Source organism: Syngnathus scovelli, chromosome 21, assembly GCF_024217435.2.
Source record: "Syngnathus scovelli strain Florida chromosome 21, RoL_Ssco_1.2, whole genome shotgun sequence".
Taxonomy (NCBI): domain Eukaryota; kingdom Metazoa; phylum Chordata; class Actinopteri; order Syngnathiformes; family Syngnathidae; genus Syngnathus; species Syngnathus scovelli.
The window spans coordinates 6744997-6768043 of record NC_090867.1 but is presented as its reverse complement, the minus strand read 5'-3'; the positions used below and the strand labels follow the sequence as shown (position 1 = coordinate 6768043).

The 23047-nt window shown below is 44.7% G+C and overlaps 6 protein-coding genes across 22 annotated transcripts in view; 4 read left to right on the top strand and 2 right to left on the bottom strand.

The window, feature by feature from the left end:
- The first annotated feature begins 80 nt into the window (after window positions 1–80).
- si:ch211-136m16.8 (uncharacterized) lies at window positions 81–5484 on the top strand. Of its 4 annotated transcripts, none has more exons than XM_049758309.2 (14): window positions 81–309; window positions 1445–2515; window positions 2581–2779; window positions 2849–2892; window positions 2957–3048; window positions 3123–3655; window positions 3758–4074; window positions 4159–4203; window positions 4286–4332; window positions 4413–4481; window positions 4636–4792; window positions 4853–4960; window positions 5040–5088; window positions 5306–5484. In XM_049758309.2, the coding sequence occupies exons 1-6, from the start codon at window positions 268–270 to the stop codon at window positions 3181–3183; spliced, it is 1509 nt and encodes a 502-aa protein (XP_049614266.1). In that variant the 5' UTR covers window positions 81–267; the 3' UTR covers window positions 3184–3655; window positions 3758–4074; window positions 4159–4203; window positions 4286–4332; window positions 4413–4481; window positions 4636–4792; window positions 4853–4960; window positions 5040–5088; window positions 5306–5484. The 4 variants fall into 4 exon arrangements, with proteins under 4 accessions (XP_049614266.1, XP_049614265.1, XP_049614264.1 ...); XM_049758308.2 differs by lacking the exon at window positions 81–309 and adding an exon at window positions 937–1049 and having other exon boundaries at window positions 2849–2880; XM_049758307.2 differs by lacking the exon at window positions 81–309 and adding an exon at window positions 939–1049 and having other exon boundaries at window positions 3123–3598.
- Window positions 5485–5630: 146 nt separating this feature from the next.
- LOC125990910 (uncharacterized) lies at window positions 5631–8896 on the top strand. Of its 2 annotated transcripts, none has more exons than XM_049758280.1 (7): window positions 5631–5758; window positions 6120–7972; window positions 8052–8220; window positions 8319–8408; window positions 8480–8566; window positions 8630–8680; window positions 8785–8896. In XM_049758280.1, exons 2-7 carry the CDS (start codon window positions 6182–6184, stop codon window positions 8814–8816), a joined length of 2220 nt encoding a protein of 739 aa, XP_049614237.1. In that variant the 5' UTR covers window positions 5631–5758; window positions 6120–6181; the 3' UTR covers window positions 8817–8896. The 2 variants fall into 2 exon arrangements, with proteins under 2 accessions (XP_049614237.1, XP_049614236.1); XM_049758279.2 differs by having other exon boundaries at window positions 5646–5758; window positions 6161–7972.
- A 333-nt stretch (window positions 8897–9229) lies between these two features.
- Window positions 9230–14742, top strand: eif3c (eukaryotic translation initiation factor 3, subunit C). 2 transcript variants are annotated; one of them, XM_049758258.1, is made up of 23 exons: window positions 9230–9374; window positions 9532–9648; window positions 9754–9819; window positions 9897–10086; window positions 10216–10341; window positions 10410–10461; window positions 10562–10674; window positions 10804–10934; window positions 11007–11157; window positions 11229–11332; window positions 11637–11778; window positions 11866–11991; window positions 12068–12161; window positions 12244–12431; window positions 12532–12747; window positions 12820–13011; window positions 13179–13350; window positions 13438–13597; window positions 13684–13749; window positions 13908–13995; window positions 14085–14250; window positions 14398–14439; window positions 14515–14742. In XM_049758258.1, exons 2-23 carry the CDS (start codon window positions 9551–9553, stop codon window positions 14592–14594), a joined length of 2763 nt encoding a protein of 920 aa, XP_049614215.1. In that variant the 5' UTR covers window positions 9230–9374; window positions 9532–9550; the 3' UTR covers window positions 14595–14742. The 2 variants fall into 2 exon arrangements, with proteins under 2 accessions (XP_049614215.1, XP_049614214.1); XM_049758257.1 differs by having other exon boundaries at window positions 12523–12747.
- A 604-nt stretch (window positions 14743–15346) lies between these two features.
- prodh2 (proline dehydrogenase 2) lies at window positions 15347–17736 on the bottom strand. The gene is made up of 9 exons (XM_068649498.1): window positions 17350–17736; window positions 16992–17182; window positions 16791–16917; window positions 16554–16706; window positions 16347–16490; window positions 16106–16272; window positions 15906–16016; window positions 15753–15841; window positions 15347–15688 (listed from the first exon to the last, which is right to left on the bottom strand). Exons 1-9 carry the CDS (start codon window positions 17590–17592, stop codon window positions 15516–15518), a joined length of 1398 nt encoding a protein of 465 aa, XP_068505599.1. The 5' UTR covers window positions 17593–17736; the 3' UTR covers window positions 15347–15515.
- A 69-nt stretch (window positions 17737–17805) lies between these two features.
- tbx6 (T-box transcription factor 6) lies at window positions 17806–21262 on the bottom strand. Its single transcript, XM_049758301.2, has 8 exons — window positions 21124–21262; window positions 20735–20954; window positions 20400–20667; window positions 20164–20307; window positions 20014–20084; window positions 19881–19939; window positions 19576–19792; window positions 17806–19502 (listed from the first exon to the last, which is right to left on the bottom strand). The coding sequence occupies exons 1-8, from the start codon at window positions 21194–21196 to the stop codon at window positions 18605–18607; spliced, it is 1950 nt and encodes a 649-aa protein (XP_049614258.1). The 5' UTR covers window positions 21197–21262; the 3' UTR covers window positions 17806–18604.
- An 834-nt stretch (window positions 21263–22096) lies between these two features.
- fbxl15 (F-box and leucine-rich repeat protein 15) overlaps window positions 22097–23047 on the top strand; it is a 79220-nt gene continuing 78269 nt past the window's right edge. For 9 of the 12 annotated variants that reach the window (XM_049758335.2, XM_068649500.1, XM_049758332.2 and 6 more), the window contains exon 1: window positions 22760–22994. In XM_049758335.2, coding sequence (XP_049614292.1) covers window positions 22969–22994 — 26 coding nt within the window. In that variant the 5' untranslated portion in view covers window positions 22760–22968. Of the gene's footprint in view, window positions 22227–22759; window positions 22995–23047 lie in introns of those variants that run through there. The other 3 variants (XM_049758342.2, XM_049758341.2, XM_049758340.2) reach the window with 3 other exon arrangements.

The following is a 23047-nucleotide window of genomic DNA, read 5'->3' as shown; positions in this document are numbered from 1 at the left end:
AATGGTTCATTCTTGTATAAAAAAAAATATTGATTGGCGATTGATGGAGAATACATTTCAATAATATTCAGCTGTGCTTAATCATGCGCCTCATTGACCGGAAGAGTTTGTATTATGAGGAACCCATGCTGAGGGGAACAAACATTTTGTCGCCGCTTGATACGGATGCGAACCTTTGGCCAGGCAGGAGAATATTTGTGCTTTTATTACGACTCATTGGAACAAGAAAAAAAGTTTAAATTCGCTTGCAAAGTGTTATTTTAGGCTATGGATGCAGCCAGAATCGAGGGGACGCTCTGGAATGTTGTGGTGAGTGTCACGATGATTTCTTGTTTGTATATTTGCATTACTTTTGGGTTGGTTCAAAGGATGAAAGCCTTTTTATTGATGATGTAAGATTTTTTTTATTATTATTATTGCTCTAACATAAATAAATAATAAACGCGGTAAGAACGAGAAAATGAAAACAAAACAATAAAATAATTTGAGGACTTTTTAGGATTTACCTTCATAAAGTGTTGTAAATTATGCAAAAAATATCACAAGCTTACGTATGTACACACATAAAATTTTCTTTTAATCTTAATGCAACGTTCATTATTCATTTTTAAACCTTAATTTTGTGTTAAGTGTCGTCAGTTTATAGTCAAGTCCGCGTGTTTTTCCTTCGCACCACTTCCAACGCAACTTCCGCCATAACAGGAAGTACCAAAATAAAATTCGGAGTTACCAAGCTAGTAAAACGCTTGCTACTGTCAGTTACACTCTACTTTGATTTGCTTATTTGTAGCTTCGGCCCTTCGTCTCTCTTTGCGTGTGTTTGTTTCATTTGTGCGTCACAGTGGTTAGCGCAGCTGCTGAGCGTCATCCTTGCGTCAGTGTGTGCACAAAAATAAACCTCATGCACACTTTTTTTTCTACCGCTTTGCCGTAGCTTGTTTTATTTATTTATTTTTTTTGTAGCTCATTTTCTTTCTCTGCAAATGTCCAATATATGTGACAAACACTTGTCGGTTCTGAATTACGGGACCGTTTCCGCAAGGCCAAAGGTGAGATCTTTAACGGAGAAGCAATTATGTCATTATGACGTCACTGTAAGACCAACACACTTGAAAAAGCTCAATTGTGTAAAACAAAAAAAAAATCTATTGGGTCATTTTTGTGTTTCTAAGATTAAAAATATAAAATATTGGATAGTCATTTGAAAGAGTTTAGACTGAGAGTAATTGACTGCTCTAAAAATTTATATTTATCCTCAAACTCTTACATTACCATTACAAATAAATTGCTTTCTTACCTGTGATTTAATTTTTCTTTTTTAATTATTATGATTATTATATTTTAGATTTTAAAAATAAGACTGCATTAACAAATCAGGTATCAGGATGAATAAGCAGGAAATGAATGAGGTCATTAATTTGTTTTTTCTTTGTGCCTGTTTCAGTACTACCTAGTTGGAGCTGTCAGCAGATTCCTTAGCCCAGAACCTTCTAACATCAATAATGATCCAGTCCAAGAATCCAAAAGTGATAATCAAAATGATTCTGGTGGCGTCCGTGAGGATCAATCTGACATGGGGGCGTGTCAGTTGAATAAATCGCTGCCTCCTCGGACCGGTACGAAAGATCAGCTCAAGATTGAACCACAGCCTGAAGGATATGAGAAGGAGGAGGATAACTTACCGGAAACCGGAATAAATTCTACAGACATCAACAAAGAAGATGTCCAAATTCATACGAGCGAGGTGAACACAGTTGACCTAAAACACACCAGCAACGGAGAGTCAGACGCAATAATGGCTAAAGTAGAGGCGGACGACAACTGCATGGCAGAAGTAGAGGTCAAGGCGTCACAGGAAATTGGCAAAGCCTTTAAAAATCCGCCCTTAAGTGTCTGTGAGCCAGCGTGCGAGGAGCAACCTCCTGAACACAACAATGAGGCTTCTCCAGATGGAAATAAAACACAAGGATTCCTGGAAACGGAGGAAATGCAGACCCACCGACAATTACGAGAAGAGGTGGAGAACCTTGGAAACACCACACTCGCAGAGCAGAAGTTGAATGCACTTAAAGACGACATGGAAGATCTTCAGGAGATTGATCTGGAACGAACTCTGCGCTTGTGCGATGCATCCGGAGGCGACAATGAGACCAGAAAGGAAACTGCGGGATTCCCTCATGAAAAACTCCACACGGACCAAGTCATCTTCGATACGTCATCATCGGACGAGAGCTTTGACCCTGAACAAGACGAGCTAGCAAACGAGTCTATGGACAGGCGGAACGACACGGAAAGCTTCTCGGTTATATCTTCGCCCGAGTTGGACTTCTCGGATTACTCCTTTGGCGAGTCGGCTTTGACCTGGGAAGCGGCGAAAGCGCTCGAGCGGGCCGACGATGGAGACGTTCTTAAGTCGAACGCGTCGGAAACCCGAAAGATGGAATCCGAGGAGGAACTGTTGACGAAGATTTTGCAATCGTCGGACAAAGCGGAAAAGCCCATAAGTGAAGCTGAGGTACGATCTTGCAAAAATGACCCGGTAACTTTTGAATAAGTCAATTAAAATATTCTTCATTGCAGGTGGGCAGCTTTGCGTTGAACTTTGCCCCTCAAAGGTCAAGGATTGCCGCGAAAAATCCGCGCACGAGGCCACCGAAAGATCGACGCTCCCTTCTTCTGAGACCCTCTGTGGATCCTGAGCCGCCGGAAATCCCCAAATCCAAAATCCCCGCCGGTGTTCATGTGTTAGGAGGCTTGGGATTCGGACTCAAGCTGCCCGGTCGGTTTCTTCTAATCACAAAACCGACTCGTCGGTAAACAATGTCACATTATTTTTTTATTTTTTTAGGATTCGGTTCAGGCTTACCTGTTGTCCAAAAGGTACCAAAGAAGGTAAGTGGTAGTCAGCCCCCTGTTATTGTTTGACACTTCCTCAGTTAACGCTTACTACCAACAGGAAGTGGAGCTCAAACCAGTGCCAGAGACCGATGCCACCAAACGAGCCGAGGTGCCGCACAAACCAAAATGGATGCCACCGAGACAAGCAGGGTGGATACAAAACTTTTTTTTTTCACGCAAAGCTTAAAAGCAGCATTTGTTTACGTTTCATGTTGTGTTTTTAGATTTGGAAATCCATTCATATCAGAGCTCAAGACCAAATTGAAGAAAGCCACCAAAAACTGAGATGAACTGTACTTTGTTTTTGTGAATACTGTATTTGGATATATTATGAAATGTTTTGTGTGAAAATGAATTTTGTATTAAACTTAAATCTAAAGCAACACTTTTGTGTGCTCCTCTTGCTACTTTTTAGGGGCAAAATTTTACATCTTGAACAATGTTGGCTAAATAACCATCAAAGTCATGTAGCAAAATGCTAAGCTAACGTTACCCACTGTGGCATCAGCCTCGCTGTCGTTCGCTCAATGATCTTAACTTTGATCTTATTGAGTAACAGGTCGATATTCGGGCTTAGAAGGTCCTTTAAAACTAGAATTTTTTTTTGTTTTTTTAAAAAAGTTGTTGTTGTTGCCATGGTGAATGTAGTGCAAGTTGATGATGTCACAGAGAGGCCAAAAGAGATGAAAGACAATAGCAGGTGGGTTGGTTCTAGCAGTCTTTTTGAATCAGATCATTAACAGCTGAGCTTGTCTGGGTAAGTATGAAAAAAATAATGTCAATTACTTAGCAAAATTAAAAAAAAAAGATTATCTGACAAGCTGTGGCTGTCAAAATTGATGAAACTGCCTTCCATTAGTTTGCTGCCTGCAGGCTTCTTCCAATGGTCCAATGGATCGAGATGATCTCTCAGACCAGCTGGTCAGTTTTTGCGATCAGGAAATGATGGGTGACACGCCCAGCTTCTTGCCATCCCCGAATCTTCCTTCGCTCCGTGACCCGCCAGCAGAAAGCATCTACACGGAGCTTCGGACTGTAGAAGGCGAGGTGGATGGCTCGGGTGTTTGGTTCCCTCTTGGGAGGATGCTGGAGGTTCCCGCTCCGATGATGACCATGACTCCCATTTTGGAGCCGCCGTGTTGTCCTGGTTTGATGCTGCCTTGTTGCCAGGGCCTGGTGGGATTAAATGTTGATAGAATTGAGAGCTCTGAAAAATGAAAACAAAATTAAGCTTACGTTGGCTCTGTTCTTCTTCCCTAGTCGCTCCCCTATGACTGGCATGAAAGTCCCTTTGATTATCAACTGGTGAGACACACTGACATGTCAACATGGGCTTATAATAAAATGAAATTCTAGTCTATTCTCAATTCTACATTTTTGACTCCAGGAGGAAGAGCCAGCAATGATGATGCCACAACCTACAATCGGACATACGTATGTGAACATATTGAAATGTCTGAATTATTTGTTTATTGTGTTAGTTATTAACCTATATTCGTCTTTAATCAAAATAGAAACAAGAATATGGCACTAAGAAGTCAATTTCCCTGTGTTGCTGCTCCACCGAAGTCCCCCAAAGCGCTGTAAGTCTACTTTTCAATGTATTTGGCGCCGTCTTGTGGTAATATTTGCTCATTACAGAAAGACTGAAAAGACTTGATTGAAATGATTCCGATTAAAACTAAGATGTTACATTTCATTCAGATCTCATACTAATATTTAAATGCTCTGTTCCAGAGGGGGCCTTGAAGACCGACAGGATAAAAAAAGTGAAAAGTACGTCAAGAAGCCCCTAAACGCCTTCATGCTATTCCGGCAGGAGCAGAGGCCAAAGGTTGCCGCCCTGCTCAACATTCGAAACAGCGCTAATGTCAACAAAGTGGTTGGACAGATGGTGAGTTCACCACACCAACTCCTAAAATCGGTCACTGGATGATTTCACGTACATTTGCAGTGGAAGTCGCTGACAAAAAAACAGCAAAGGAAATACTATGAGCTCGCCGATGCTGCCAAACTAATCCACACACAGCAGCATCCCGATTGGTCCTGCACTGATAACTATGTAAGTCTACATGACGTCACTCGGGACGCTCCTGGTAACCAGTATTGGGGAAGTTTGGAAATGTTTTTGTGTGTTCCAGGGAAAGAAGCGGAAGAGGCAAAGGGTCAAAGTTAAAGACAACGGTCAAGGTAAGATCAGGGCCCAGAGCCCCCATAATCAGACCCTGGACTGCGTAGTAACCTTGTGAAATGATGGTGAGCGGATGTACTCTGTCGCCCTCTTGTGGGCAATGTCATCAAGTACATGCTTGTGTGGTGCTGTGCAATAAATCAAAATAGATTAACTACGTTTGATGAAAAAAAGCCACTCTACAAGTGAATCTGCATTTAAAAAAAATATCTGCAGAGGACACGTTCCAGGCCGCACGCCCGGACGCAGCAAGCAACGAGGCAATAAAGCAGGACAGCCATCATATGGCGACCAATCCACAGTTGAGAGTGATGCTGGAGGTGATGCTTTAACCCAAGCGCTTCTGTTGTCCTTTATTTATTTCTTTAACATTCAATAAAACACATTTGAAATATTGTTGTTGGCGTTGGAAAGTAACCGCACAAGTATCAAGAACAACAATAAAATATGGGTTCATATGCAGTTTCCCCGCCAAGGCGAGTAGGGGCGGTGTAGGCATACGGTTCACACACGAATAAGAAGCTCGCGTTGTGATTGGTTGGTACAACTGTTTAAATCTGGAGCGGCTTTGATAAACTCGTGCAAGCTGTAAAGTAGTTTTGAACTTTTCTGACTGTTTTGGTGCTTTTTGGCCCAATTTTTTGCTCCCTTGCAGATCGACTGGAAAGCGTAAGTTGCGTCGGATACTCTTACTCTGTCCCCAATTATTTCAAGGCTTCTGTTTTTTAGCAATTGATAACGATTTAAACAGCACCCGTTTTGTTAATTATGTCTGCCACATTGTTATTATTTTAGTTGGTGTTCGAGTTAATTGCATGACATTACATTGATTGGTTTTCCTACACGTTTAAATTTCGAAAGGCGTTGATTAACTCATTTGCAGAAGTTGCAAACTATTTTGAACTGCGGATCTATTTTTATTCAAAATGACTCCAAGCAAATTCCATCAAACATGTGACCAACAGCTAACGGGAAATACAATGTGATGGGGGGAAAAAAACTATCAAGCATTGCATTTTTTTGTCCACAGGCTGAGGCTATTTGAAGTATCTGCTGTTACTTGGCCAACAGCAAGGAATTCGGCTGACTGGAATGGCTGATTTGACGACAGAGTGTTCATCTTTTGTCGAAAATCCAGAAACAGATCAAATGAGACGAAGCCATTCCCTGGGAATAACAGCACCAACGAAAATAATGTATTTGGATGACGAATTGTTCCCAGATATCTCTTTGGTTGAACTTTCACCAGATGATCACAGTACAGAGGAGTTATTTCAACTTAATACCACGCCAATATCACCTCTGGCTGCAACGACACCGTTCAAAACTCCTGGTAGGCTAACTGAAGTCGTTCACAACAACTCTAAATTGATTCCCTCTCTGCTGCCAAGCATGGATGTAAAAGCAAATGGTAGCCAAACAGATGTTAAAGCTTCGTTTTGGTTGCGTGACGAGTGCTTACCGGACATTACTAATTTCTCATTTGATTCCATGATGCAGCAAAGTATAAATTTTAGTATGAACATAACTGCTTCTGACATGGAGAGACTTAACTGTGCACAGAAGGCGACTATTGAATCTAATTTAGAACATGTCGCGACTTCCCCTTTAACTGCATCTCCAATAAGCTTCCCTCAAAACAAAGGACAGGGTATGTCAACGTCCACTGATAAAGATCCCACCTTGGGGAGTGGACCTCCAGAACAGGATGGCCTACCCACAACCAGTATGACGAGTAACGAGAGCACGATAACCCGGTCGAGGGAAACCAGCCGTCACAACACTTTTAATGCGGCTCCTCTTTCTCCGGCCAACGGAACAATGTCCGAAAGTAGTTCTAGTGGCAGTCACCACAACATCTTGGAAGCTAAATCTCGTCCTCTGGTCAATGAAACAATCATTTTGTCAGACAGCAGTCCCAGTGACCTTCAGCGTGACACTTCCTGTCCCGCGCCGGCTGTTGACACGGAATCAGAAAGCGGCTCTTGTGAGCGTCGCAACGTCACCTTCAACGCGAGCCTTCTCTCTCAGTCCAACATTGCATTAGAAAAAGTTTCCATCAACAATCCTCACAACACCTTCGACGCTGATCCTAAATCCAACCGAACGATTCTACTGGAAAACATCTCGAGCGACCGTCAGTACATCACCTTTGACCCTAGCCTTCTCTCTCAGTCCAACATTACCTCAGAAGAGGGCTACATCAACAATCCCCATGATACCTTCGATGTGGCCAACGGAATAATCTCCAAAAGCAGTCCTAGTGGCAGTCACAAAAACATTTTGGAAGCTAAATCTCACACTCGGGCCAATGAAACAATCATTTTGTCAGACAGCAGTCCCAGTGACCTTCAGCGTGACACTGCCGATGTTAATCATCCCGCACCGGCTGTTGACACGGAATCAGAAAGCGACTCTCGTGATCGTCACCACGGCACCTTTGACGTTAGCCTTCTCTCTCAGTCTAACATCACATCAGAAAAAGATTCCGTCAACAATCCCCACAACACCTTCGACGCTGATCCTAAATCCAACCGAACAATTCAACTGGGAAACATCTCCAGCGACCGTAGTTTTCACACTTCAACGCCGTTGTCTTGTAAAATGGATTTCTTCAACGTCGGTGTTGATCTGAGCAAATCTTTGGTAACGGAGGAAAAACCGGACGGGGATACGGCCAGTAAGGAAACACCCGTCGTCATCTCATCCGACGTCTGCCGTCCGAAGATATCGCAAGCTCAACCAGCCGCTAAATCGCTGCTGCCTTGCTTGAAAGCTTCATCGCAGCTGCCCAAGTTCAAGCCGTTGCTTCAGAAGCGAGGAAAACCGCTAACATCTGGACTCCCCGTCAAACAAAGTTTGCCTTCTCACACGCTTAAGGAGGTAAATCAATAAGTGGAACTAAAGATGGGGTTGGATGCAATTCAGGTATGACTTTGTTTTTTTTTGTCATCCTTTTAAGAGTTTAGCGGTGCCTCGCGCAACCTCCTCTTCACTTGTGACACCGATGCCGAGGCCAAAAACCGGAGCGGAGAAAACGCAAATAGCCAGAAAGCCACCAAGCATCCCGAAAGGGCTGCCACCTCCCCGGACGCAATTGACAAGAAGCCTCACGCTGACTTCAAGTACTGGTAAGAGGAAAAAAAAAAAATTATGATCCACACACTTAAAACTATTATTCACAATAAGTAATAAATGAAAAATTGAAATAATATTTCTTCCTTCTTAGCATCTAATCCTGCAGTTACCCTTCCACAAACCAGGAAGCGGGACATTAGCAGAGAGGCACAATTGATGCAAACGAAGAAGATAAAGACAGGTCAAATAAATAAAAGACTAACCATGTGACATTTTCAAATATCCCACAAGTTCATGTGATTCCCTCTTCAGATACTGTGGTTTCCTCAGCGGCTGGAGAGGCTGTCAGCAGAAGCAAAAACATAAAACCACCCGTGAAGCATCAGATAAGTCAGTCAGGTAGGTGAAAAAGGTAGTTTCAGGAATGTTCCAAGTCGCAAATGTTTTGTACTTTTGTTACAGGTTGTCAAACATGTATTGTGCTTAAGGCTGAAAATCAGCGACTGAAAGAGGGTACGACTGCCGGACTCTATTATAAAATCATCAAATGTTGTAATTAATTATAATTATTATATATTCTGCTCATCCCCCCTTAACAATATTTTGTTTTATTCCAGAATTGGAAAAGTACAAGAGAGAAGACAAGTAAAACACATCTTAAATTACCTGGCCTGCACTTTATATTTTGTTTTATTTTTTAAATTATACTTAATAAAAGTTCTAACTGTGGTACTATATTACTCCGGGTTTTTTTTTAATTATGCTTAATAAAAGTTCTAACTGTGTTACTCGTTGAGGTCAATTCTTTGATTAATATTGGTGTGCTTTATTGCCCATTCTGAGAATAAGATTATTACTGTATGTTAGATTGTCATATAAAAATATAGGTAACAATTCTGAAAGCTGTTTTCGAGCAACACTGACACGATAAATATATGGCTTGAATGATTATATCACGAGAAATGTTATGTTTATGCTAGAAAAAGTGATTTATACTGCGCTCCAGACTGCTTTCGCCACTAGACGGCGCTGTACTGCATTGAGCAAAGTTTTCACCTCTTCTGTCCTACGTCACTTCCTTTCCCGGCGCTAGTCACCCGTACTGAACGTCGCACGTTTTCACCGTGTCAACGCGACAGCAAAACTGGATTTTATTAACACCCAAACAAGACAGAAGCATCTGAAATCGCATTTCTCAAGGACCTAGGTAAGTTGTGGATAGAAATTTGTTGGTCACTATTCGACTCTTGTTCGCATTTTACCTTGGGAGGCGAGTTGCTAGCGGAAGCTTATCTTAGCTTTAGCTCCGTGACACGTTAGCTAACATCTAATGAGCCGACCGCCTATTGTTGTTTTTTTTGTAGATTGTGCCCTTCTTCAGCAATGTCTCGTTTCTTCGCCACCGGGTCTGACAGTGAGTCAGAGGAGTCCTCATCAGCCGATGAGATCGCCCCTAAAGCGCCCGGGACAACGCTCAAGCAGTCAGTCCACTTATTACATCATTTAGTTGTTGCATTTCGATTTCATCATTTATTTGTTGCATTTCGATTTGAAGATCATCTCACAATGCACGTTTGACTGCACAGGTCGCTCCTGCTCAGTGATGATGAGGAGGACACCAAAAGAGTCGTGCGCAGTGCCAAAGACAAAAGGTGGGCCCATTTACTTCAAGATAAACTTTTGGTCTTCATACATACATATTTGACTTGATTGTATTCCTCAATCATAGGTTTGAGGAGTTGACCAATCTCATCAAGACTATCCGCAATGCCATGAAGATCCGCGACATGGCCAAGTGTCTGGAGGAGTTTGAGCAGTTGTGTCGAGCGTTCCTCAAAAGCAAGAATATAGTGGACAAAGAGGGAGTTCCACCTTTCTACATCCGTCTGTTGGCAGACCTGGAGGACTACCTGAATCAGGTCTGTTGTTTAATTTCCTTCGCCCCCTGCAATTGTGAAAATAACATTTAACCCCCCCCCACATATCCACACATACTTTATTAAGAAATACAAAATTTATGTGATGTATTAAAATGAGATCTGTTTCAGCTTTGGGAGGACAAAGAGGGCAAGAAGAAGATGAACAAGAACAATGCAAAAGCCCTCAGTACACTGCGGCAGAAGATCCGCAAGTACAACCGGGATTACGAGACGGAAATTACTGCTTACAAGGAGGTGAGAAAATGACACGCCAAAACATGACACGTTCACAGGACATTAACCTCTCAATATAATTGTAACAGAATCCACAGGAATCTGCAGATGAAGAGGAAGACAAGGGCCCAGATGATTCAGGTAACCCACCTTCTTCTTTCTTCTTCAATTTTATGCTTACTATTCTGGATTGAGGTGAGGAGTCACACTGGCAAATATTAATCATGCCTTTGCACGTCAGGGTCGTCCTCTGACAGCGATGGGGATGATGATGGTGTGTCTGCTAAAAACTTCTTGAAGAAAAAGCCAGAGGCCACACCGGAAGCTAGCAAGTTCCTCAAGAAAGGATCTGGGGTAGGGAGCTGCAGTTATTCTTAATTGCTTTCACATCATCACGTCTGCTGTTTACTGTAAAAAATTAACTTTTTTGAAACTTCGAAATGATTTATATGGTTTCAATGTTGTGCTTTGTCCCTTTGCCAGGACGAGTCTTCCTCCAGCGACGACGATGAAGATGATGAAGACTGGGGCTCAGACACCGTGGACTCGGGCAGTGAGAGCTCTGACGACGGCGAGGACAAGGGCGCGTCTCTCGCCATGGTCTTCCTCAAAAAGTGAGTCGGCAATTCACAATTCCGTTCTGTCCCCCCCTAACGTCACTTAAAGCGCCTCGACGTGCATTCCAGGGCTCAGGCGCCCGAGAAGAGCGGCGAAAAGCTGGGGAAGAAGAAGAAGCTGAAGAAGAAAGAGAAGCTGGAGGAGGAGGCTGAGGAAGAGGGAGGCGAGGAGGTGGAGGGAGGCTGGGAGAAGGTCAAGGGAGGCGTCCCTCTCGTCAAGGTAAAGACAAAGACCGCCTTCTGTTTTTCAAAAAAAGCAATCACACGTTTACCTTTGTTGGAAACTCTCAGGAGAAGCCCAAGATGTTTGCAAAGGGAACTGAGATCAACACAGTTGTGGTGGTGAAGAAGCTCCACGAGATCCTGCAAGCCAGAGGCAAAAAGGGCACCGACCGGTATTCACTCAGTGCACACTCTGCACCTTCAAGGAACAAATTAGAATTGTTCATATCGCTGAATGTTCGGATGGCGCCCTCGTGTGGACTAAAATAATACCTGCACCTGCTGTGTGCTTTGTTAGTGGTGTTAAATTATTCAACATCAGTATTTGTCTGATTAATTGATCAGAATATTCAATTGTAAAAATATTGGATAGCTGGGACACACTATTTGGTACGTCCGCATAATCTGATGGCTGAAGGGAGAAGATTGACAGTGCCATGGATGTTTTGATAGTAAATGCAAATTCCTCTCCGGCAGGACTGGCCAGATTGAACTGCTCCACGCCCTCGCCGCCATCGCTCTCGAGCACAACCTGGGTGTGGGCGTCCTGGTTAAAATCAAATTCAACATCGTTGCGTCGCTCTACGATTACAACCCCAACATGGCGACTTATATGAAGGTCGGAAAGCAGGATGCTTGAGATTTGATTGACACGTCATGTAATCCGCTCTCATGACTTGCTTTTTTTTTTTTTTATTCCCTTCAGCCGGAAATGTGGAAGAAGTGTCTGGACTGCATAGACGAGCTGCTGGACATTCTGTATGACAACAATGACATGTTCATTGGGGAGAACATTGCGGAGGAAAGTGAGAACTTGGCCATCTCAGATCAGGTGTGTGCAGTCTCGCTGTTACCATTTTTTTCATTTTTGTAGTCACGCTTGTAGTTATGCTCTTTCACGTCTTCAGCCTTTCAGGGTTCGCGGCTGCATTTTAACTTTGGTAGAGAGGATGGACGAAGAGTTCACCAAGATCATGCAGAACACGGATCCTCATTCGCAAGGTCAGCGCGCAGCGCTTCCGAGTTCATTTCGTCAACTGACAAATAGCGTCGGACTAACGGTTCCGCCTCTACCCCCCCGCAGAATACGTGGACAATCTGAAAGACGAAGGGCACGTGTGCGGCATCATGGACCGCCTGCTCACATACTTAGAGAACAAGGGCACCACGGAGGAGATTTGCCGCATCTACCTGCACAGAATCATGCACACGTACTACAAATTTGATTACAAGGCTCACCGGCGCAGCCTGGGCATCCAGGCAGAAACAAAGGTGAGAAGAGTAGCATGTTAATTGAATTTGTCGTTTGAGTAAAAAAATCCTAGCTCCGCCTGTGGGTGTTCTCAAAATTTCTGTCGCTAAGTCCCAACAGGACCAAGAGGAGAGCGAGGGCGAGGACAGCGCCATCATCATGGACCGCCTGTGCAAGTTTATCTACGCCAAGGACCGCACCGACCGCATCCGCACGTGCGCCATCCTCTGCCACATTTACCACCACGCGCTGCACTCGCGCTGGTACCAGGCCCGCGACCTGATGCTCATGAGCCACCTGCAGGACAACATCCAGCACGCCGACCCGCCCGTGCAGGTGCAGCCGCACTCCATCCAAGCCACCATTTGTGATGAGTCCATATCAACCGTTTGCGTTCCTTCCTCCTAGATCTTGTACAACAGAACCATGGTCCAACTGGGCATCTGCGCCTTCCGTCAAGGCATGATCAAAGACGCCCACAATGCTTTGCTGGACATCCAGTCATCGGGCCGTGCTAAGGAGCTGCTGGGGCAAGGTTTGCTCATGAGGAACATGCAGGAGAGGAACGCCGAGCAGGAGAAGATCGAGAAGCGAAGACAAGTCAGTCGTCACACTGCGCACATTCTCGCGCACACATATTGTCATCTAACAATTTGAACATGGTGGGAATCACAGCAGGGAAAACTAAGACCAAAGTGGAATTTTTGAAATATCAGAGAGACCTCATTTCTATTTGGTGCTCACCATCAGCTTGCGTGTTCTTCCAGGTGCCCTTCCACATGCACATCAACTTGGAGCTGCTGGAGTGCGTGTACCTGGTGTCGGCCATGTTGTTGGAAATCCCCTACATGGCCGCCCACGAGTTTGACGCCCGCCGCCGCATGATCAGCAAGCAGTTCCATCATCAGCTGCGAGTGGGAGAGCGACAGCCGCTACTCGGTAAGTAGAAGACGATTTCCTTCTTGATTGGATCGTTTTTAGTAAAAGAGCATTCAAGTGAACGTTGCGGCGTTTCTTTTTTCCCAGGCCCCCCCGAGAGCATGCGCGAGCATGTGGTGGCGGCCAGCAAGGCCATGAAGATGGGCGACTGGCGCACCTGCCACTCCTTCATCATCAATGAGAAGATGAACAGCAAAGTGTGGGACCTGTTCCCCGAGACGCAGCGAGTGCGCGAGATGCTCGTCAGGTTTGCATTTTCCAAAAGGCCTCGGCGTCCAACGCTTTGTAAATTGTCACGTCGGTCACTCAATGCCGTGTTGGCGGTTTGTGTAGGAAGATCCAAGAGGAGTCGCTGAGGACGTACCTCTTCACGTACAGCAGTGTGTACGACTCCATCAGGTCAGCTTCTTTAGACTTTTATGGTTTGAAAATAAGATGGAAAAATATTTCTTTAAAATATCCTACTATCCAATTAGTGGCTTTGGTGCCATCTTGTGGTATCTTACAGAAACTACACAAAACTCATCCAAATCTTTAATTTCTGTATTTTTTTTTAGCATGGCAACACTATCTGACATGTTTGAGTTGGAGATAGCAACAGTTCACAGCATCATCAGCAAAATGATCATCAACGAGGAGCTTATGGTAACGTTCCATGACTTCTGCTAACTTGTCAAGGATTCCTTTTTTTTTATTTGATGTATTTATGAACGCGACCTCCCGGCCGGCGACAGGCCTCTCTGGACCAGCCCACGCAGACTGTGGTGATGCACCGCACGGAGCCCACCTCCCTGCAGAACATGGCCCTGCAGCTGGCCGAGAAACTGGGCAGCTTGGTGGAGAACAACGAGCGCGTTTTCGATCTCAAGCAGGGCGTCTACGGCGGATATTTCAACAGAGGTCAGCTCGGTCGCCCTCGAGTTCTTCTCATAGGTCGCAAAACGATCAGGCCATTTCATTTCCTGACAGACCTTAAAAAAAAGTCTTTGTTTTAGATGTTGATTTTTTTTTTTCCAGTGGACTAATTGATTGGCCCTTGCATTACAGATCAGAAAGGCGGATACCAACAGAAACAGTCGTACCAGAGAGGTATGTGGAGCAAATTTGTTTTGCATTTCTTGATTTATTCCGGAATAATTGTTAAAATCGTGCCCCTTTACGCAGACGGCGGGAAGGGCGGTTACCAGTCCAAACAGGGAGGCTACCAGCGAGGCTACAGAAATCAGAACCAAGGCAACTATTGATTTTGGAAAGGTTACATTCCGTTTTGACGTTAAACGCCACCTGGCTGGAAGCTGATCCCAAATCAATTCATTTGAGAAAGTACAGTTTGTTTGACGTTAGCCTGCTTTGTCTGATCAGTTTCAATAATAAATTCTTCAGTAGAGCTTACAGTTGCTGCCTTCCTACTGTTTTTGGACATTCTTCTCCAGGATGTGGTGGTGAGTCACGGCACAAAGAACAAACAAAAAAAAAAAAACACATTTCAAAGAACACAAGAATTGCACAAAATGAAATAATTTCCAGCTGAACACCTGATGATTTCTCATAGCATGGTTGGGGAATTGCTACCTGAGCTGAGGTGAGTAATTCGGTTAGGTGAGTCGGTCTCGGGGGTTCGGCAGGTTGTGTAAATTCGTGACGACGCATATCTGAACTGGTCTCGCAAAGGCACCAGCAGAAGTCACACTGATTTGCAGGTATGTCATTTGTTTTGAGTTCATGCATTGCGTTGGTTTTGTTCTTTGAACGAGGTGATGTTCATGCATGGCTCATTTTGTGCACCAATAATAATAAAAATAATAAACATTGATGTCTTGAATTTGAAGGAAAAAAAAATTCACTCAAGAGGGGTTTGGTACCTCTAATATGTTTAAGAACCACTGATCTAATTGTTCAGTAAACAAACAAAAAAATATAAAGTGCTTCAATTAATTCAATCATTGAATTAACTGGAAAAAGCCTAAATAAAAAAAATAATCTGTGGCAAAATAAGTCATTTTGCTTTTCAGATATGATTTTAATACATTCCCATTTCCTGTCAAATTCAATTAATCCATGAGCATCAAACATGAGCATCTCATTACATAAAAAAAAAAAAAAATCTCTTTACAATCCAATGTAAGATGCTACAAGTTGACTCTGTCCCATTCCTTAAAACCCTTCTAGCGCGCCCCCAAACTGAGTCTCCTCCGGAGCTCCTGCCTAAGCAGGTCTCGCTCCTTGCGGATACCTTTCAGCACCGTTTGGTTCTCCTGAGCCCTGCGCACCAAGTACGGCAACGTGTCGTCCACCGAGCCGTACGGGACCGACTTGTACACGGCGTAACCCTCCTTGGCTACGGAGGAGAAGAGAGTGATTAAGTTGCTATGACAACCACAATTTTGATGTTGCTAACTCACCTAACGTGAGGGAAACGTGATCACACATCCCCAGGAGCTGCCCGAAACACACGCTGCCTCTTGATTTGTCTATGCCTAGTTCCTCAACACTGATGGTGAAGAATTGAGTGAAAAAGTTATCAAGTGAAGTTAGTATAAAAAAAAATAACTCACCATTTGGCTGCCCGCCTCACGGATTCTTCGTTGTGCGTGGCGACGATGATCCGGTAGCGTGTTGGCTCCTCAGCAATGAGCCTTAGCAGAACCTCCAGTAAGCTGTTATAACTAAAAGATGAAATCATCAATCTTTTGAATTCTATTTTTGTATTCCAACCAAATTTCAGCTCCCTCACAAAAGGGAAAAATATCCTAACTTGTCATTTGTGTCCTCCCAGCTGTCTTGAACCGGATCTGGGCGACCTTCCTTTGCCGCCAGCTTCCTCTCTTTGTCCATGTAGGCTCCTCGCACCAGCTTGACCCCCAAACAGAAGCCTCCTTCCTGGGACTGCTTGATGGCCTCCAGGAGGTGTGTCCTCGTCTCCTGAGAGTCAATATTTCTTGACTGTATATTTACTTTTGAAGGCCTCATAAAGTAATCCAGACTTTTGATTTTACCTTCAGGTAACACTGGAATGTGTACCAGATCCAGGCACTGTCTTTATTGAACTTCTTCATCATTGCCATGGAAACAAGAGACAGGGCGGGGTTCATGTAGGTGTACTCGGCATCGACCAGCACCCGCACTTTGTTCACGCTAGCCTGAAGGACACACATTTTGATTTAATGTTCTTCAAGGAACCACACGCAGAACGCGGTTGGTACCTCGCCTATCTTGTTGAGTCTCCTCAAGCTGCAATGGAAGTGCGCCGCCTCGTTTTCCTCCAAACCGTGGAATTCCACCTCCTCGCCATCCATGGCCCTGACAAGAAGGTCCAAGTCGTATGCTTGTTTCGAAATAATCTTGGTGAGTTTGACCTTGATGCACACAATGAATCACATCCTCCCTTTAATGAGTTCTGGGTTTCCTCCTTTAATTGAGCCAAGGAACTTATCACTTACACATAGCTCAGGACTGAGCAGGGCCGTGACCTTCAGTTGCATCATGGGATCTTTGCTCCAAGCGTTGCTGTGTGACATTCGTACGCATTCCAACATGGCATCCATATTCTCGTTATATCTCTTCTCTCTAGATGACACGTGCGCCGTGGTTGAGAATCATAGGTTCTTAATAGCTAAAAAATAAATAAAAGTGCGCCTAACCCCGTGCTCTCTCCCAGGTCCTCCTCAATGGGAACCGCCAGCATGGGCCTCAGTCCCAGCGTGCTCATCTTCTCCATGGACTCGGAAATCTCCTTCTCGTTCTCGCCGGCCACAAACTGAGCGTATACTGTGGATCTCATCAGCGTGGCGAACACGCGCCGACCCAGAATGCTGCGGGCCGTTGACATCAGCTGCAAAAACCAGGTCCTGACAGTTTTGAAAGTGAATCTGATACTAGGTGGCTTATATTTAAGTTAGGAGAATTGGAACAGTATAAGAGGGTGTGCACACTTTTGCAACCACATATTTCCTACAACTTAAAAATCAATTGAGTACAAAAATAACAATGAGGTCTCACCTTGTCGCAGTTGTTGACCAGCACTGGGAAGGAGCAGAATCGGAAAACAACCAAGGCACGGAACAGGTCTCTCAGGCTCTTCACATGAAACGCGCTGGGATCCTCGAAAGCTAACGAGACGGCCAGGGGTCTCGGCGGCTTATCCGCAGCGACGGCGGCCTGCACCATCCTCGGGGAGGCGGTCGACTTGAGTCTGGTGGGGAGCAGGTAGAGGCGCGAGGAGAGCAGGCGAGTGCACATCATCTTCCCCGTGTGGAGTTTACTGCTAGATTCCGCCTTGGGTGTTCCAACAAGTATGCAAATTGTCAAAACCGGTCCTGTCAAAACTAGTCTGGCAGAAAAGAAAATATTACCTCCGCCTTACCTCAAGTTCATCTAAGGTTAGACACCTGAGATTTTTACATTTTCCAAGCCAATCTGACCCAAAAAAGTAATCTTTCCCCCCTCCTCCTGGTTAATGAGTGACAGTGAAAATTAGAGCAAACAACAAGTTGACCCTTGGCATTGACCAAAACGCAGACCCTTGGGTAACGTGCTTATTATTATTCATGTATAACAAATATCAATTTTAGAAGCAAATATATCTTTTGGATCAACAAGCGTTTGCGTAACCATTGAATAAACTTTTTTTTTCAAGTTTTTTTACCAATGCTGCAAAAGTAGGTCAGCCGTCGCATGAACCTTGCATTTGTTTTTTTTTCTCTAAACTTTTTAGGAGCACAAATTTAGGGTTAATTGTCAACACACGGAATTTAGGTTGAGTTATATATTGAGAGGGTGTCACTTGAAATGATTAACATTGCAGCCTCGTCATTTCTGTGAAGGGACTTACTCAATTTTCTGGAGCGTGACGGGGGCAGGCATGATTTCGAGTTCTGTTAATTTTTATTTATTTTTTTACATCACAGTAGCAGCTTGTTACGATGCATTAAGGAGCATCGCATCATAGACGCTGCAATGGCAGTTTGGTATTTCTTATTCTAGTGGCCTAAAAATATTGACGAGTCAATGCATCTATCTATTCATCTGTATTGTTAGCTTGCTAGCTAGCTAATGTAATGTACCTTTTTACTGTGCAGTCATACAAAAAAAAAAAGATGACTCATATTTTTAATTCCATGTTCTGCAATGGCTATTTCATCCAAAGTACTATTTACAAATCATTTTTCTACGTCACAATGCCTATTACATTATTTTTATGGCTAAAAGAGCCATCAAGCCAAAAACAATTCACCATCAAAATGTCCTTTTTGTTTTAGAACACAGCCCCGGTGTTCACATCCAGGAAGGACCCTTGGGTGTGGGGATGCTGATGTCTATATAGTGGCCGGAGGGGGATGCTGAGAGATGGGTGAGGGTCTTGGTGGAGCCGGAGCGGGTAGGAGGTGAAGGGTGGGTAGATGGTTGGGGTAGCGGGAGGGATGGGGAGGGGTGGCTCACGTTGCTGGAGCAGAGAGGGGTGGTGCAGCATCACGTCCGAGCGGTAGGGGCCGGCAGGGGAGAACTGGGGGATTCCACCCAGCTCCACCGAGGGGTACGAGGGGGCCATGTTGTTTAGGTTTTGAGGGTGAGGCGTGGAGGGGAAGCAAGAGGTTTGGAAAGGCAGGGAGGAAGATGAGTGGTGGGGGAAGGTGGCTGAAAAACTCGGGGCTTGATTTTGCTGGGCCAGATTGGAGAGGTGAAGAGCCTGACTTGGGAAGGACAGGTTCTGCATGGGGGCTGGGAAAGCAAAAGGGGCCGGGGGGGCACCCAGAGGGGGATGGGGCTCAGGAATTGAAGTGAAGAAGGCTTCCGAAGTTTGCTTAGCGGGTGAATTGCGGCCGCTGGAAATGTTATCTTGTTGTATGAGAAGGGACATTTGCTCCTGAGATTGACACGGAGGAAAACAGGTGTCGAGCTCCGGGTTGGCTTGATAGGAGGGTGAAGAAGAGGATGACGGTGGGGTGGGGAAGGTGAAGGCTGTCTGCTGCAAAGACGGCGAGGTGGTGGAGGAAAGGGTGGGAGAGGAGGAGAGGACGGTGGGGTAGTCACCGGGAGGTTCGGATGGGTTGGACGGGAAGGGGGAGGGCTGAGGGAGAGGAACGAAGGAGGGTGAGCTGGTCTGAGTTGCCTGGAAGGATGTGGTGAAGGCTGCCTCGCTCAGGGAGTCAGAACTGCGAGGGGAGCAGACATGACCCATTACATGCTGATGCAACTTCAATTCTAATATTTGCTGCTTGTACTTACCTTTCAATTATAGTATTTGTGACCTCGCTTATGTCTGGAATCTGGGAGGCCATGAAGGCCTCGTCGAGGTCCAGAGGCTGTTCCGGGACGAGGGTGTCCTGGAACCTACATGAGGGGTCGGCGGTCATTCGGGGCAGAGAGGCCAACGCGAGGGCCTGCAGGTCTGCTCCGGTTATGTTGGGATGGTGCTGAGTGGAGTCACATGGATCGCAGTTCCCTGTGGAAGTTATGAGGAATGCTTGATATACATCAGTAGGTGTTAAAGGGGTCCCTGGGACCCATAAGGTTTGAGTCTGCCAACTGACCTATAGGCACACTTTCCGACATGTCTGCTAATTTCCGCTTCTGTCTTGCATCTCTTTGTCTAGGAAAAAAAAAATAATTTGAAACAGAACATATGTGCGGACAAGAAATAAGCGTGGCTTTATCGTGAATTACTTTTTGCTATTCATGCCTTCCTCCCGGAATCCTTTGGCAAAAGGGTTGGAGATGATCTTCAACTCTGTAATCTGCAATTCCCCCCCCCAAAAAAAAATATGAAGATGAAAACAACAGTTAGCAATAAAGGTTAGCGTGGTGAGAACCTACCTTGCTGTTCTGGTAGGCAGTGACTGTGATAAACTGGGTCTCGGGGAAGACGAAGGAGTGCTGCCCTCCGCCCCAACTCAGCATGTCCCGGGCCTCGATCACGTGCACTCTCGGCTGGTAGCGATGAAGTGAGTGGAGGATGATCTGGAAAGACGGACAGATCATGTTTCATAGCATAAAGAAAATACTGTAGTGTCTGAGATAAGAAAATTCCCGGACAGTTGTGCTCTACTTACATGTCCATGCGTGTCGAGTGTGTTGTTGGTGAGCTTGGCGTAGTGAAAGGAAACGATGCGGCTCTGCCAGTGAGCTCCAGTGGCGGGGGAATCCGGGTGGATGAAGACACGGTCCGGCAGCCTGTCTTCGGCCCCGCCCACCGCCTGCCATCCACCTCCTTGGAAGCGATAGCGGGAGCTGTCCATTGGGATGATGTCCAGGAGGAGGATGTAGCGTAGAGATGGGTTCAGGCCCGACACCTTTAACTTCATACCTGGAAACATTCGTCTTGGGTGAAGGGAAGATGGAGGTTAGGTCAAAGTTCAGATACGATTCAATGATGTCACTGACTCACCTTCCCTTTTTGGTGATGATCATCTCCGTTCCCACTGAGCTGAACTGCTTCCAAAGGGACGAGTTCTCCAGGTCCATCTTCACGTCGTCTTTTTGCGCTTGGGCCGTGGGCTCGCCGTGGAGGACAGGCGGGGGCGCCAAAAGCCTCGCGGGCGGCGGGGCTTTGGCCACCCGGTCACACGTCGACGGGAACAGCGGCATGTGGGCGGCGGGCTCCCGATCTTTAAGAAATGCGGAGAAACGTTGGGAATAAGCCCAACTGGAATGTGAAAGAGGGAGCACATAACTCTATTCTGGCTCCCTCTACTGGCTGCTTGTGCAATTTAAAGTTGATTTGAAGATGAAGAAGTACACAAAAGTGAGTCATGTGGGTTTGAATGAGCCTCTCACCTCTATAGAAGCGGTCTCCAATCCTCTGAGGGCCCAAAGTTAAACTGGGGTACACGTCCACTCCAAGCATCATGTGCTCTTCAACTGAGCTTTAGCAGCAGAACTTCTCCCAACTACTCTTCTTTGATTATTTTTTGCTTCTGCTCCAGTTTGCGTGACGGCCAGGCTTTCAGCAAATGCCTTGGGTGTGATTGCGCTCTGTTATATAGGTGTGTGGTTGCTAACACTCTTCAGGCCAAATGGTCACATTTTCACACCAAGCTCCGTCGACACCTCACATTCGAACTGCCTCCATTCATTTGAATGAATTGACCTTTGAGCCTTGTAATCACAAAGACCTCTCGTCATTCCAGATCAATAAATATCAAATATCAAGCATTATATTTGCAAATACAAATTTTACTTGTCAATGGTACGGCTAGCTAATGCTAACTATCTTTGGGAAAACCTCCTTTGGCCAAAACATTTTTCCGAAGAGCATTTGGGAAATACAATATAACTTGTCATGTGTCCAGTTTTGAAGAGACAGGACAGATGACAAAGAGGGAAAACCTCGTTTACAAGAAGATCCCCTGATGGCTCACTGATGGCTCGATGACACGGTTCTTCCTCTCAGCTGCTTGTCCTCGGTAGGGAGTCTTTGGCTCTTAGTCGGAGAGGAAGCCAATCGGGCAGCTGGCTGCAATTTGGTCAGCGTTGAAATGTTGATGGCCGACGTTTGAATGATAACAATTAGGAAACACGGGTGTGTGTGGACTTTTTAGATCCAAAAAAGTGTCACACAATACCAATCATTGTCATCCTCATAAAGGAATGTTGCCAATGTACCTCATAAAAGTGTGTTTTGTTCTTTATGACGGAATCCATTTCTGCTTCTATTGCTAAAAATAAACATATTGGTATGTATATTCTGCTGGCTGTGAAGGTTGAAGTTCAACTTGCAATGTTTTTTTTTCTCCTTTTCTTCTTCTAGATACCCCACATCGTGTCCTCAAAGTACATCTGCTCTCAGGGATTATTTTCCTGTCAAACATTGGATGGAATTCGATAAATGTTTAGAAGAATGAGTTAAATCCTGATGCACCGGCGACAACTGGAGTCAGGTAATCGCCAGGAGAGTAAATATTGTTGTAGTTGTTGTTTTCTCTGTCCATTTGTCTGTTTAAAGGCTTGAGGGGAAGTGACAGTGTAAGTGTCTTCTACTAATGCTTTTACAAACTAACAGGTGGGTCCATGTAACGGCCAATAATCTGGGAGCAATTTGCGTTGCTGTTTTAAGGCTGCTTACATAGGGTGAAAGGTCGGGTAGTGAGTAGGGCATTAAGTGCATTAAGCATTAACACTATCATGCTCTTTGACATGCAAGTGCTAAGTAGTTTGAAGTAAAACTTTGTTTGATTAATGAGGTCGAAAAGTCATTATAATAAAAACACAGGTCTATGATTTAGTGGAAGCATGCATCCTTCAACCAGGTCTATAATTTGAAAGTCACTTGTGGGTTTTATAATATATAAAGTTGTGGGAATAATAATATAGAATAAAATAAAAAAAATGTTTTCCTGTGTCTGCTGTTGATAGGAATGGCATACAAGAAATAAATTCACCTTTTTTAAATTTATCAAAGTATGTTTGAGCTGTTTCAATGGAAATCGTGGAATAGTTCGAGAAATTAAACTGTTAAAGAGTGAGAAGTGAAAAGCAAAAGGGCTCCTTAAGACCGTGGTAATGTTGGGGCCCGAACTGCAGGTGGCGCTAATACGCCAACAACCGAAGAAGAAACTGGCGGAAACGGTGAAGAGGTTCGTCCGTGTTCCTTGATTTAAAACAGATATCATTCTGTTTGGAATGGAAGACGAGGTAGAAAACACAACGTAAGAGAATAAATTATTTGCACTATTTCAATTATTTTAGCACGTCAATTTGA

Excerpts from the sequence above, each read along its gene's own strand:
- LOC125990910 (XM_049758280.1), top strand. The coding sequence starts at position 6,182 with ATGGCTGATTTGACGACAGAGTGTTCATCTTTTGTCGAAAATCCAGAA. Across the intron at positions 8,221-8,318 it reads CACGCTGACTTCAAGTACTG|CATCTAATCCTGCAGTTACC; the intron begins GTAAGAGGAAAA and ends CTTCCTTCTTAG. Across the intron at positions 8,409-8,479 it reads AACGAAGAAGATAAAGACAG|ATACTGTGGTTTCCTCAGCG; the intron begins GTCAAATAAATA and ends TTCCCTCTTCAG.
- prodh2 (XM_068649498.1), bottom strand. The coding sequence starts at position 17,592 with ATGATGTGCACTCGCCTGCTCTCCTCGCGCCTCTACCTGCTCCCCACC. Across the intron at positions 17,183-17,349 it reads TGGTCAACAACTGCGACAAG|CTGATGTCAACGGCCCGCAG; the intron begins GTGAGACCTCAT and ends TGGTTTTTGCAG. Across the intron at positions 15,689-15,752 it reads TCACGTTTCCCTCACGTTAG|CCAAGGAGGGTTACGCCGTG; the intron begins GTGAGTTAGCAA and ends TCTCCTCCGTAG.
- si:ch211-136m16.8 (XM_049758307.2), top strand. The coding sequence starts at position 984 with ATGTCCAATATATGTGACAAACACTTGTCGGTTCTGAATTACGGGACC. Across the intron at positions 1,050-1,444 it reads CCGTTTCCGCAAGGCCAAAG|TACTACCTAGTTGGAGCTGT; the intron begins GTGAGATCTTTA and ends TGCCTGTTTCAG. Across the intron at positions 2,516-2,580 it reads AGCCCATAAGTGAAGCTGAG|GTGGGCAGCTTTGCGTTGAA; the intron begins GTACGATCTTGC and ends TCTTCATTGCAG.
- tbx6 (XM_049758301.2), bottom strand. The coding sequence starts at position 21,196 with ATGATGCTTGGAGTGGACGTGTACCCCAGTTTAACTTTGGGCCCTCAG. Across the intron at positions 20,955-21,123 it reads TGGAGACCGCTTCTATAGAG|ATCGGGAGCCCGCCGCCCAC; the intron begins GTGAGAGGCTCA and ends CATTTCTTAAAG. Across the intron at positions 19,793-19,880 it reads GTCGGAAAGTGTGCCTATAG|GGAACTGCGATCCATGTGAC; the intron begins GTCAGTTGGCAG and ends TAACTTCCACAG.
- eif3c (XM_049758257.1), top strand. The coding sequence starts at position 9,551 with ATGTCTCGTTTCTTCGCCACCGGGTCTGACAGTGAGTCAGAGGAGTCC. Across the intron at positions 11,992-12,067 it reads ACTTGGCCATCTCAGATCAG|CCTTTCAGGGTTCGCGGCTG; the intron begins GTGTGTGCAGTC and ends TCACGTCTTCAG. Across the intron at positions 12,162-12,243 it reads CACGGATCCTCATTCGCAAG|AATACGTGGACAATCTGAAA; the intron begins GTCAGCGCGCAG and ends ACCCCCCCGCAG.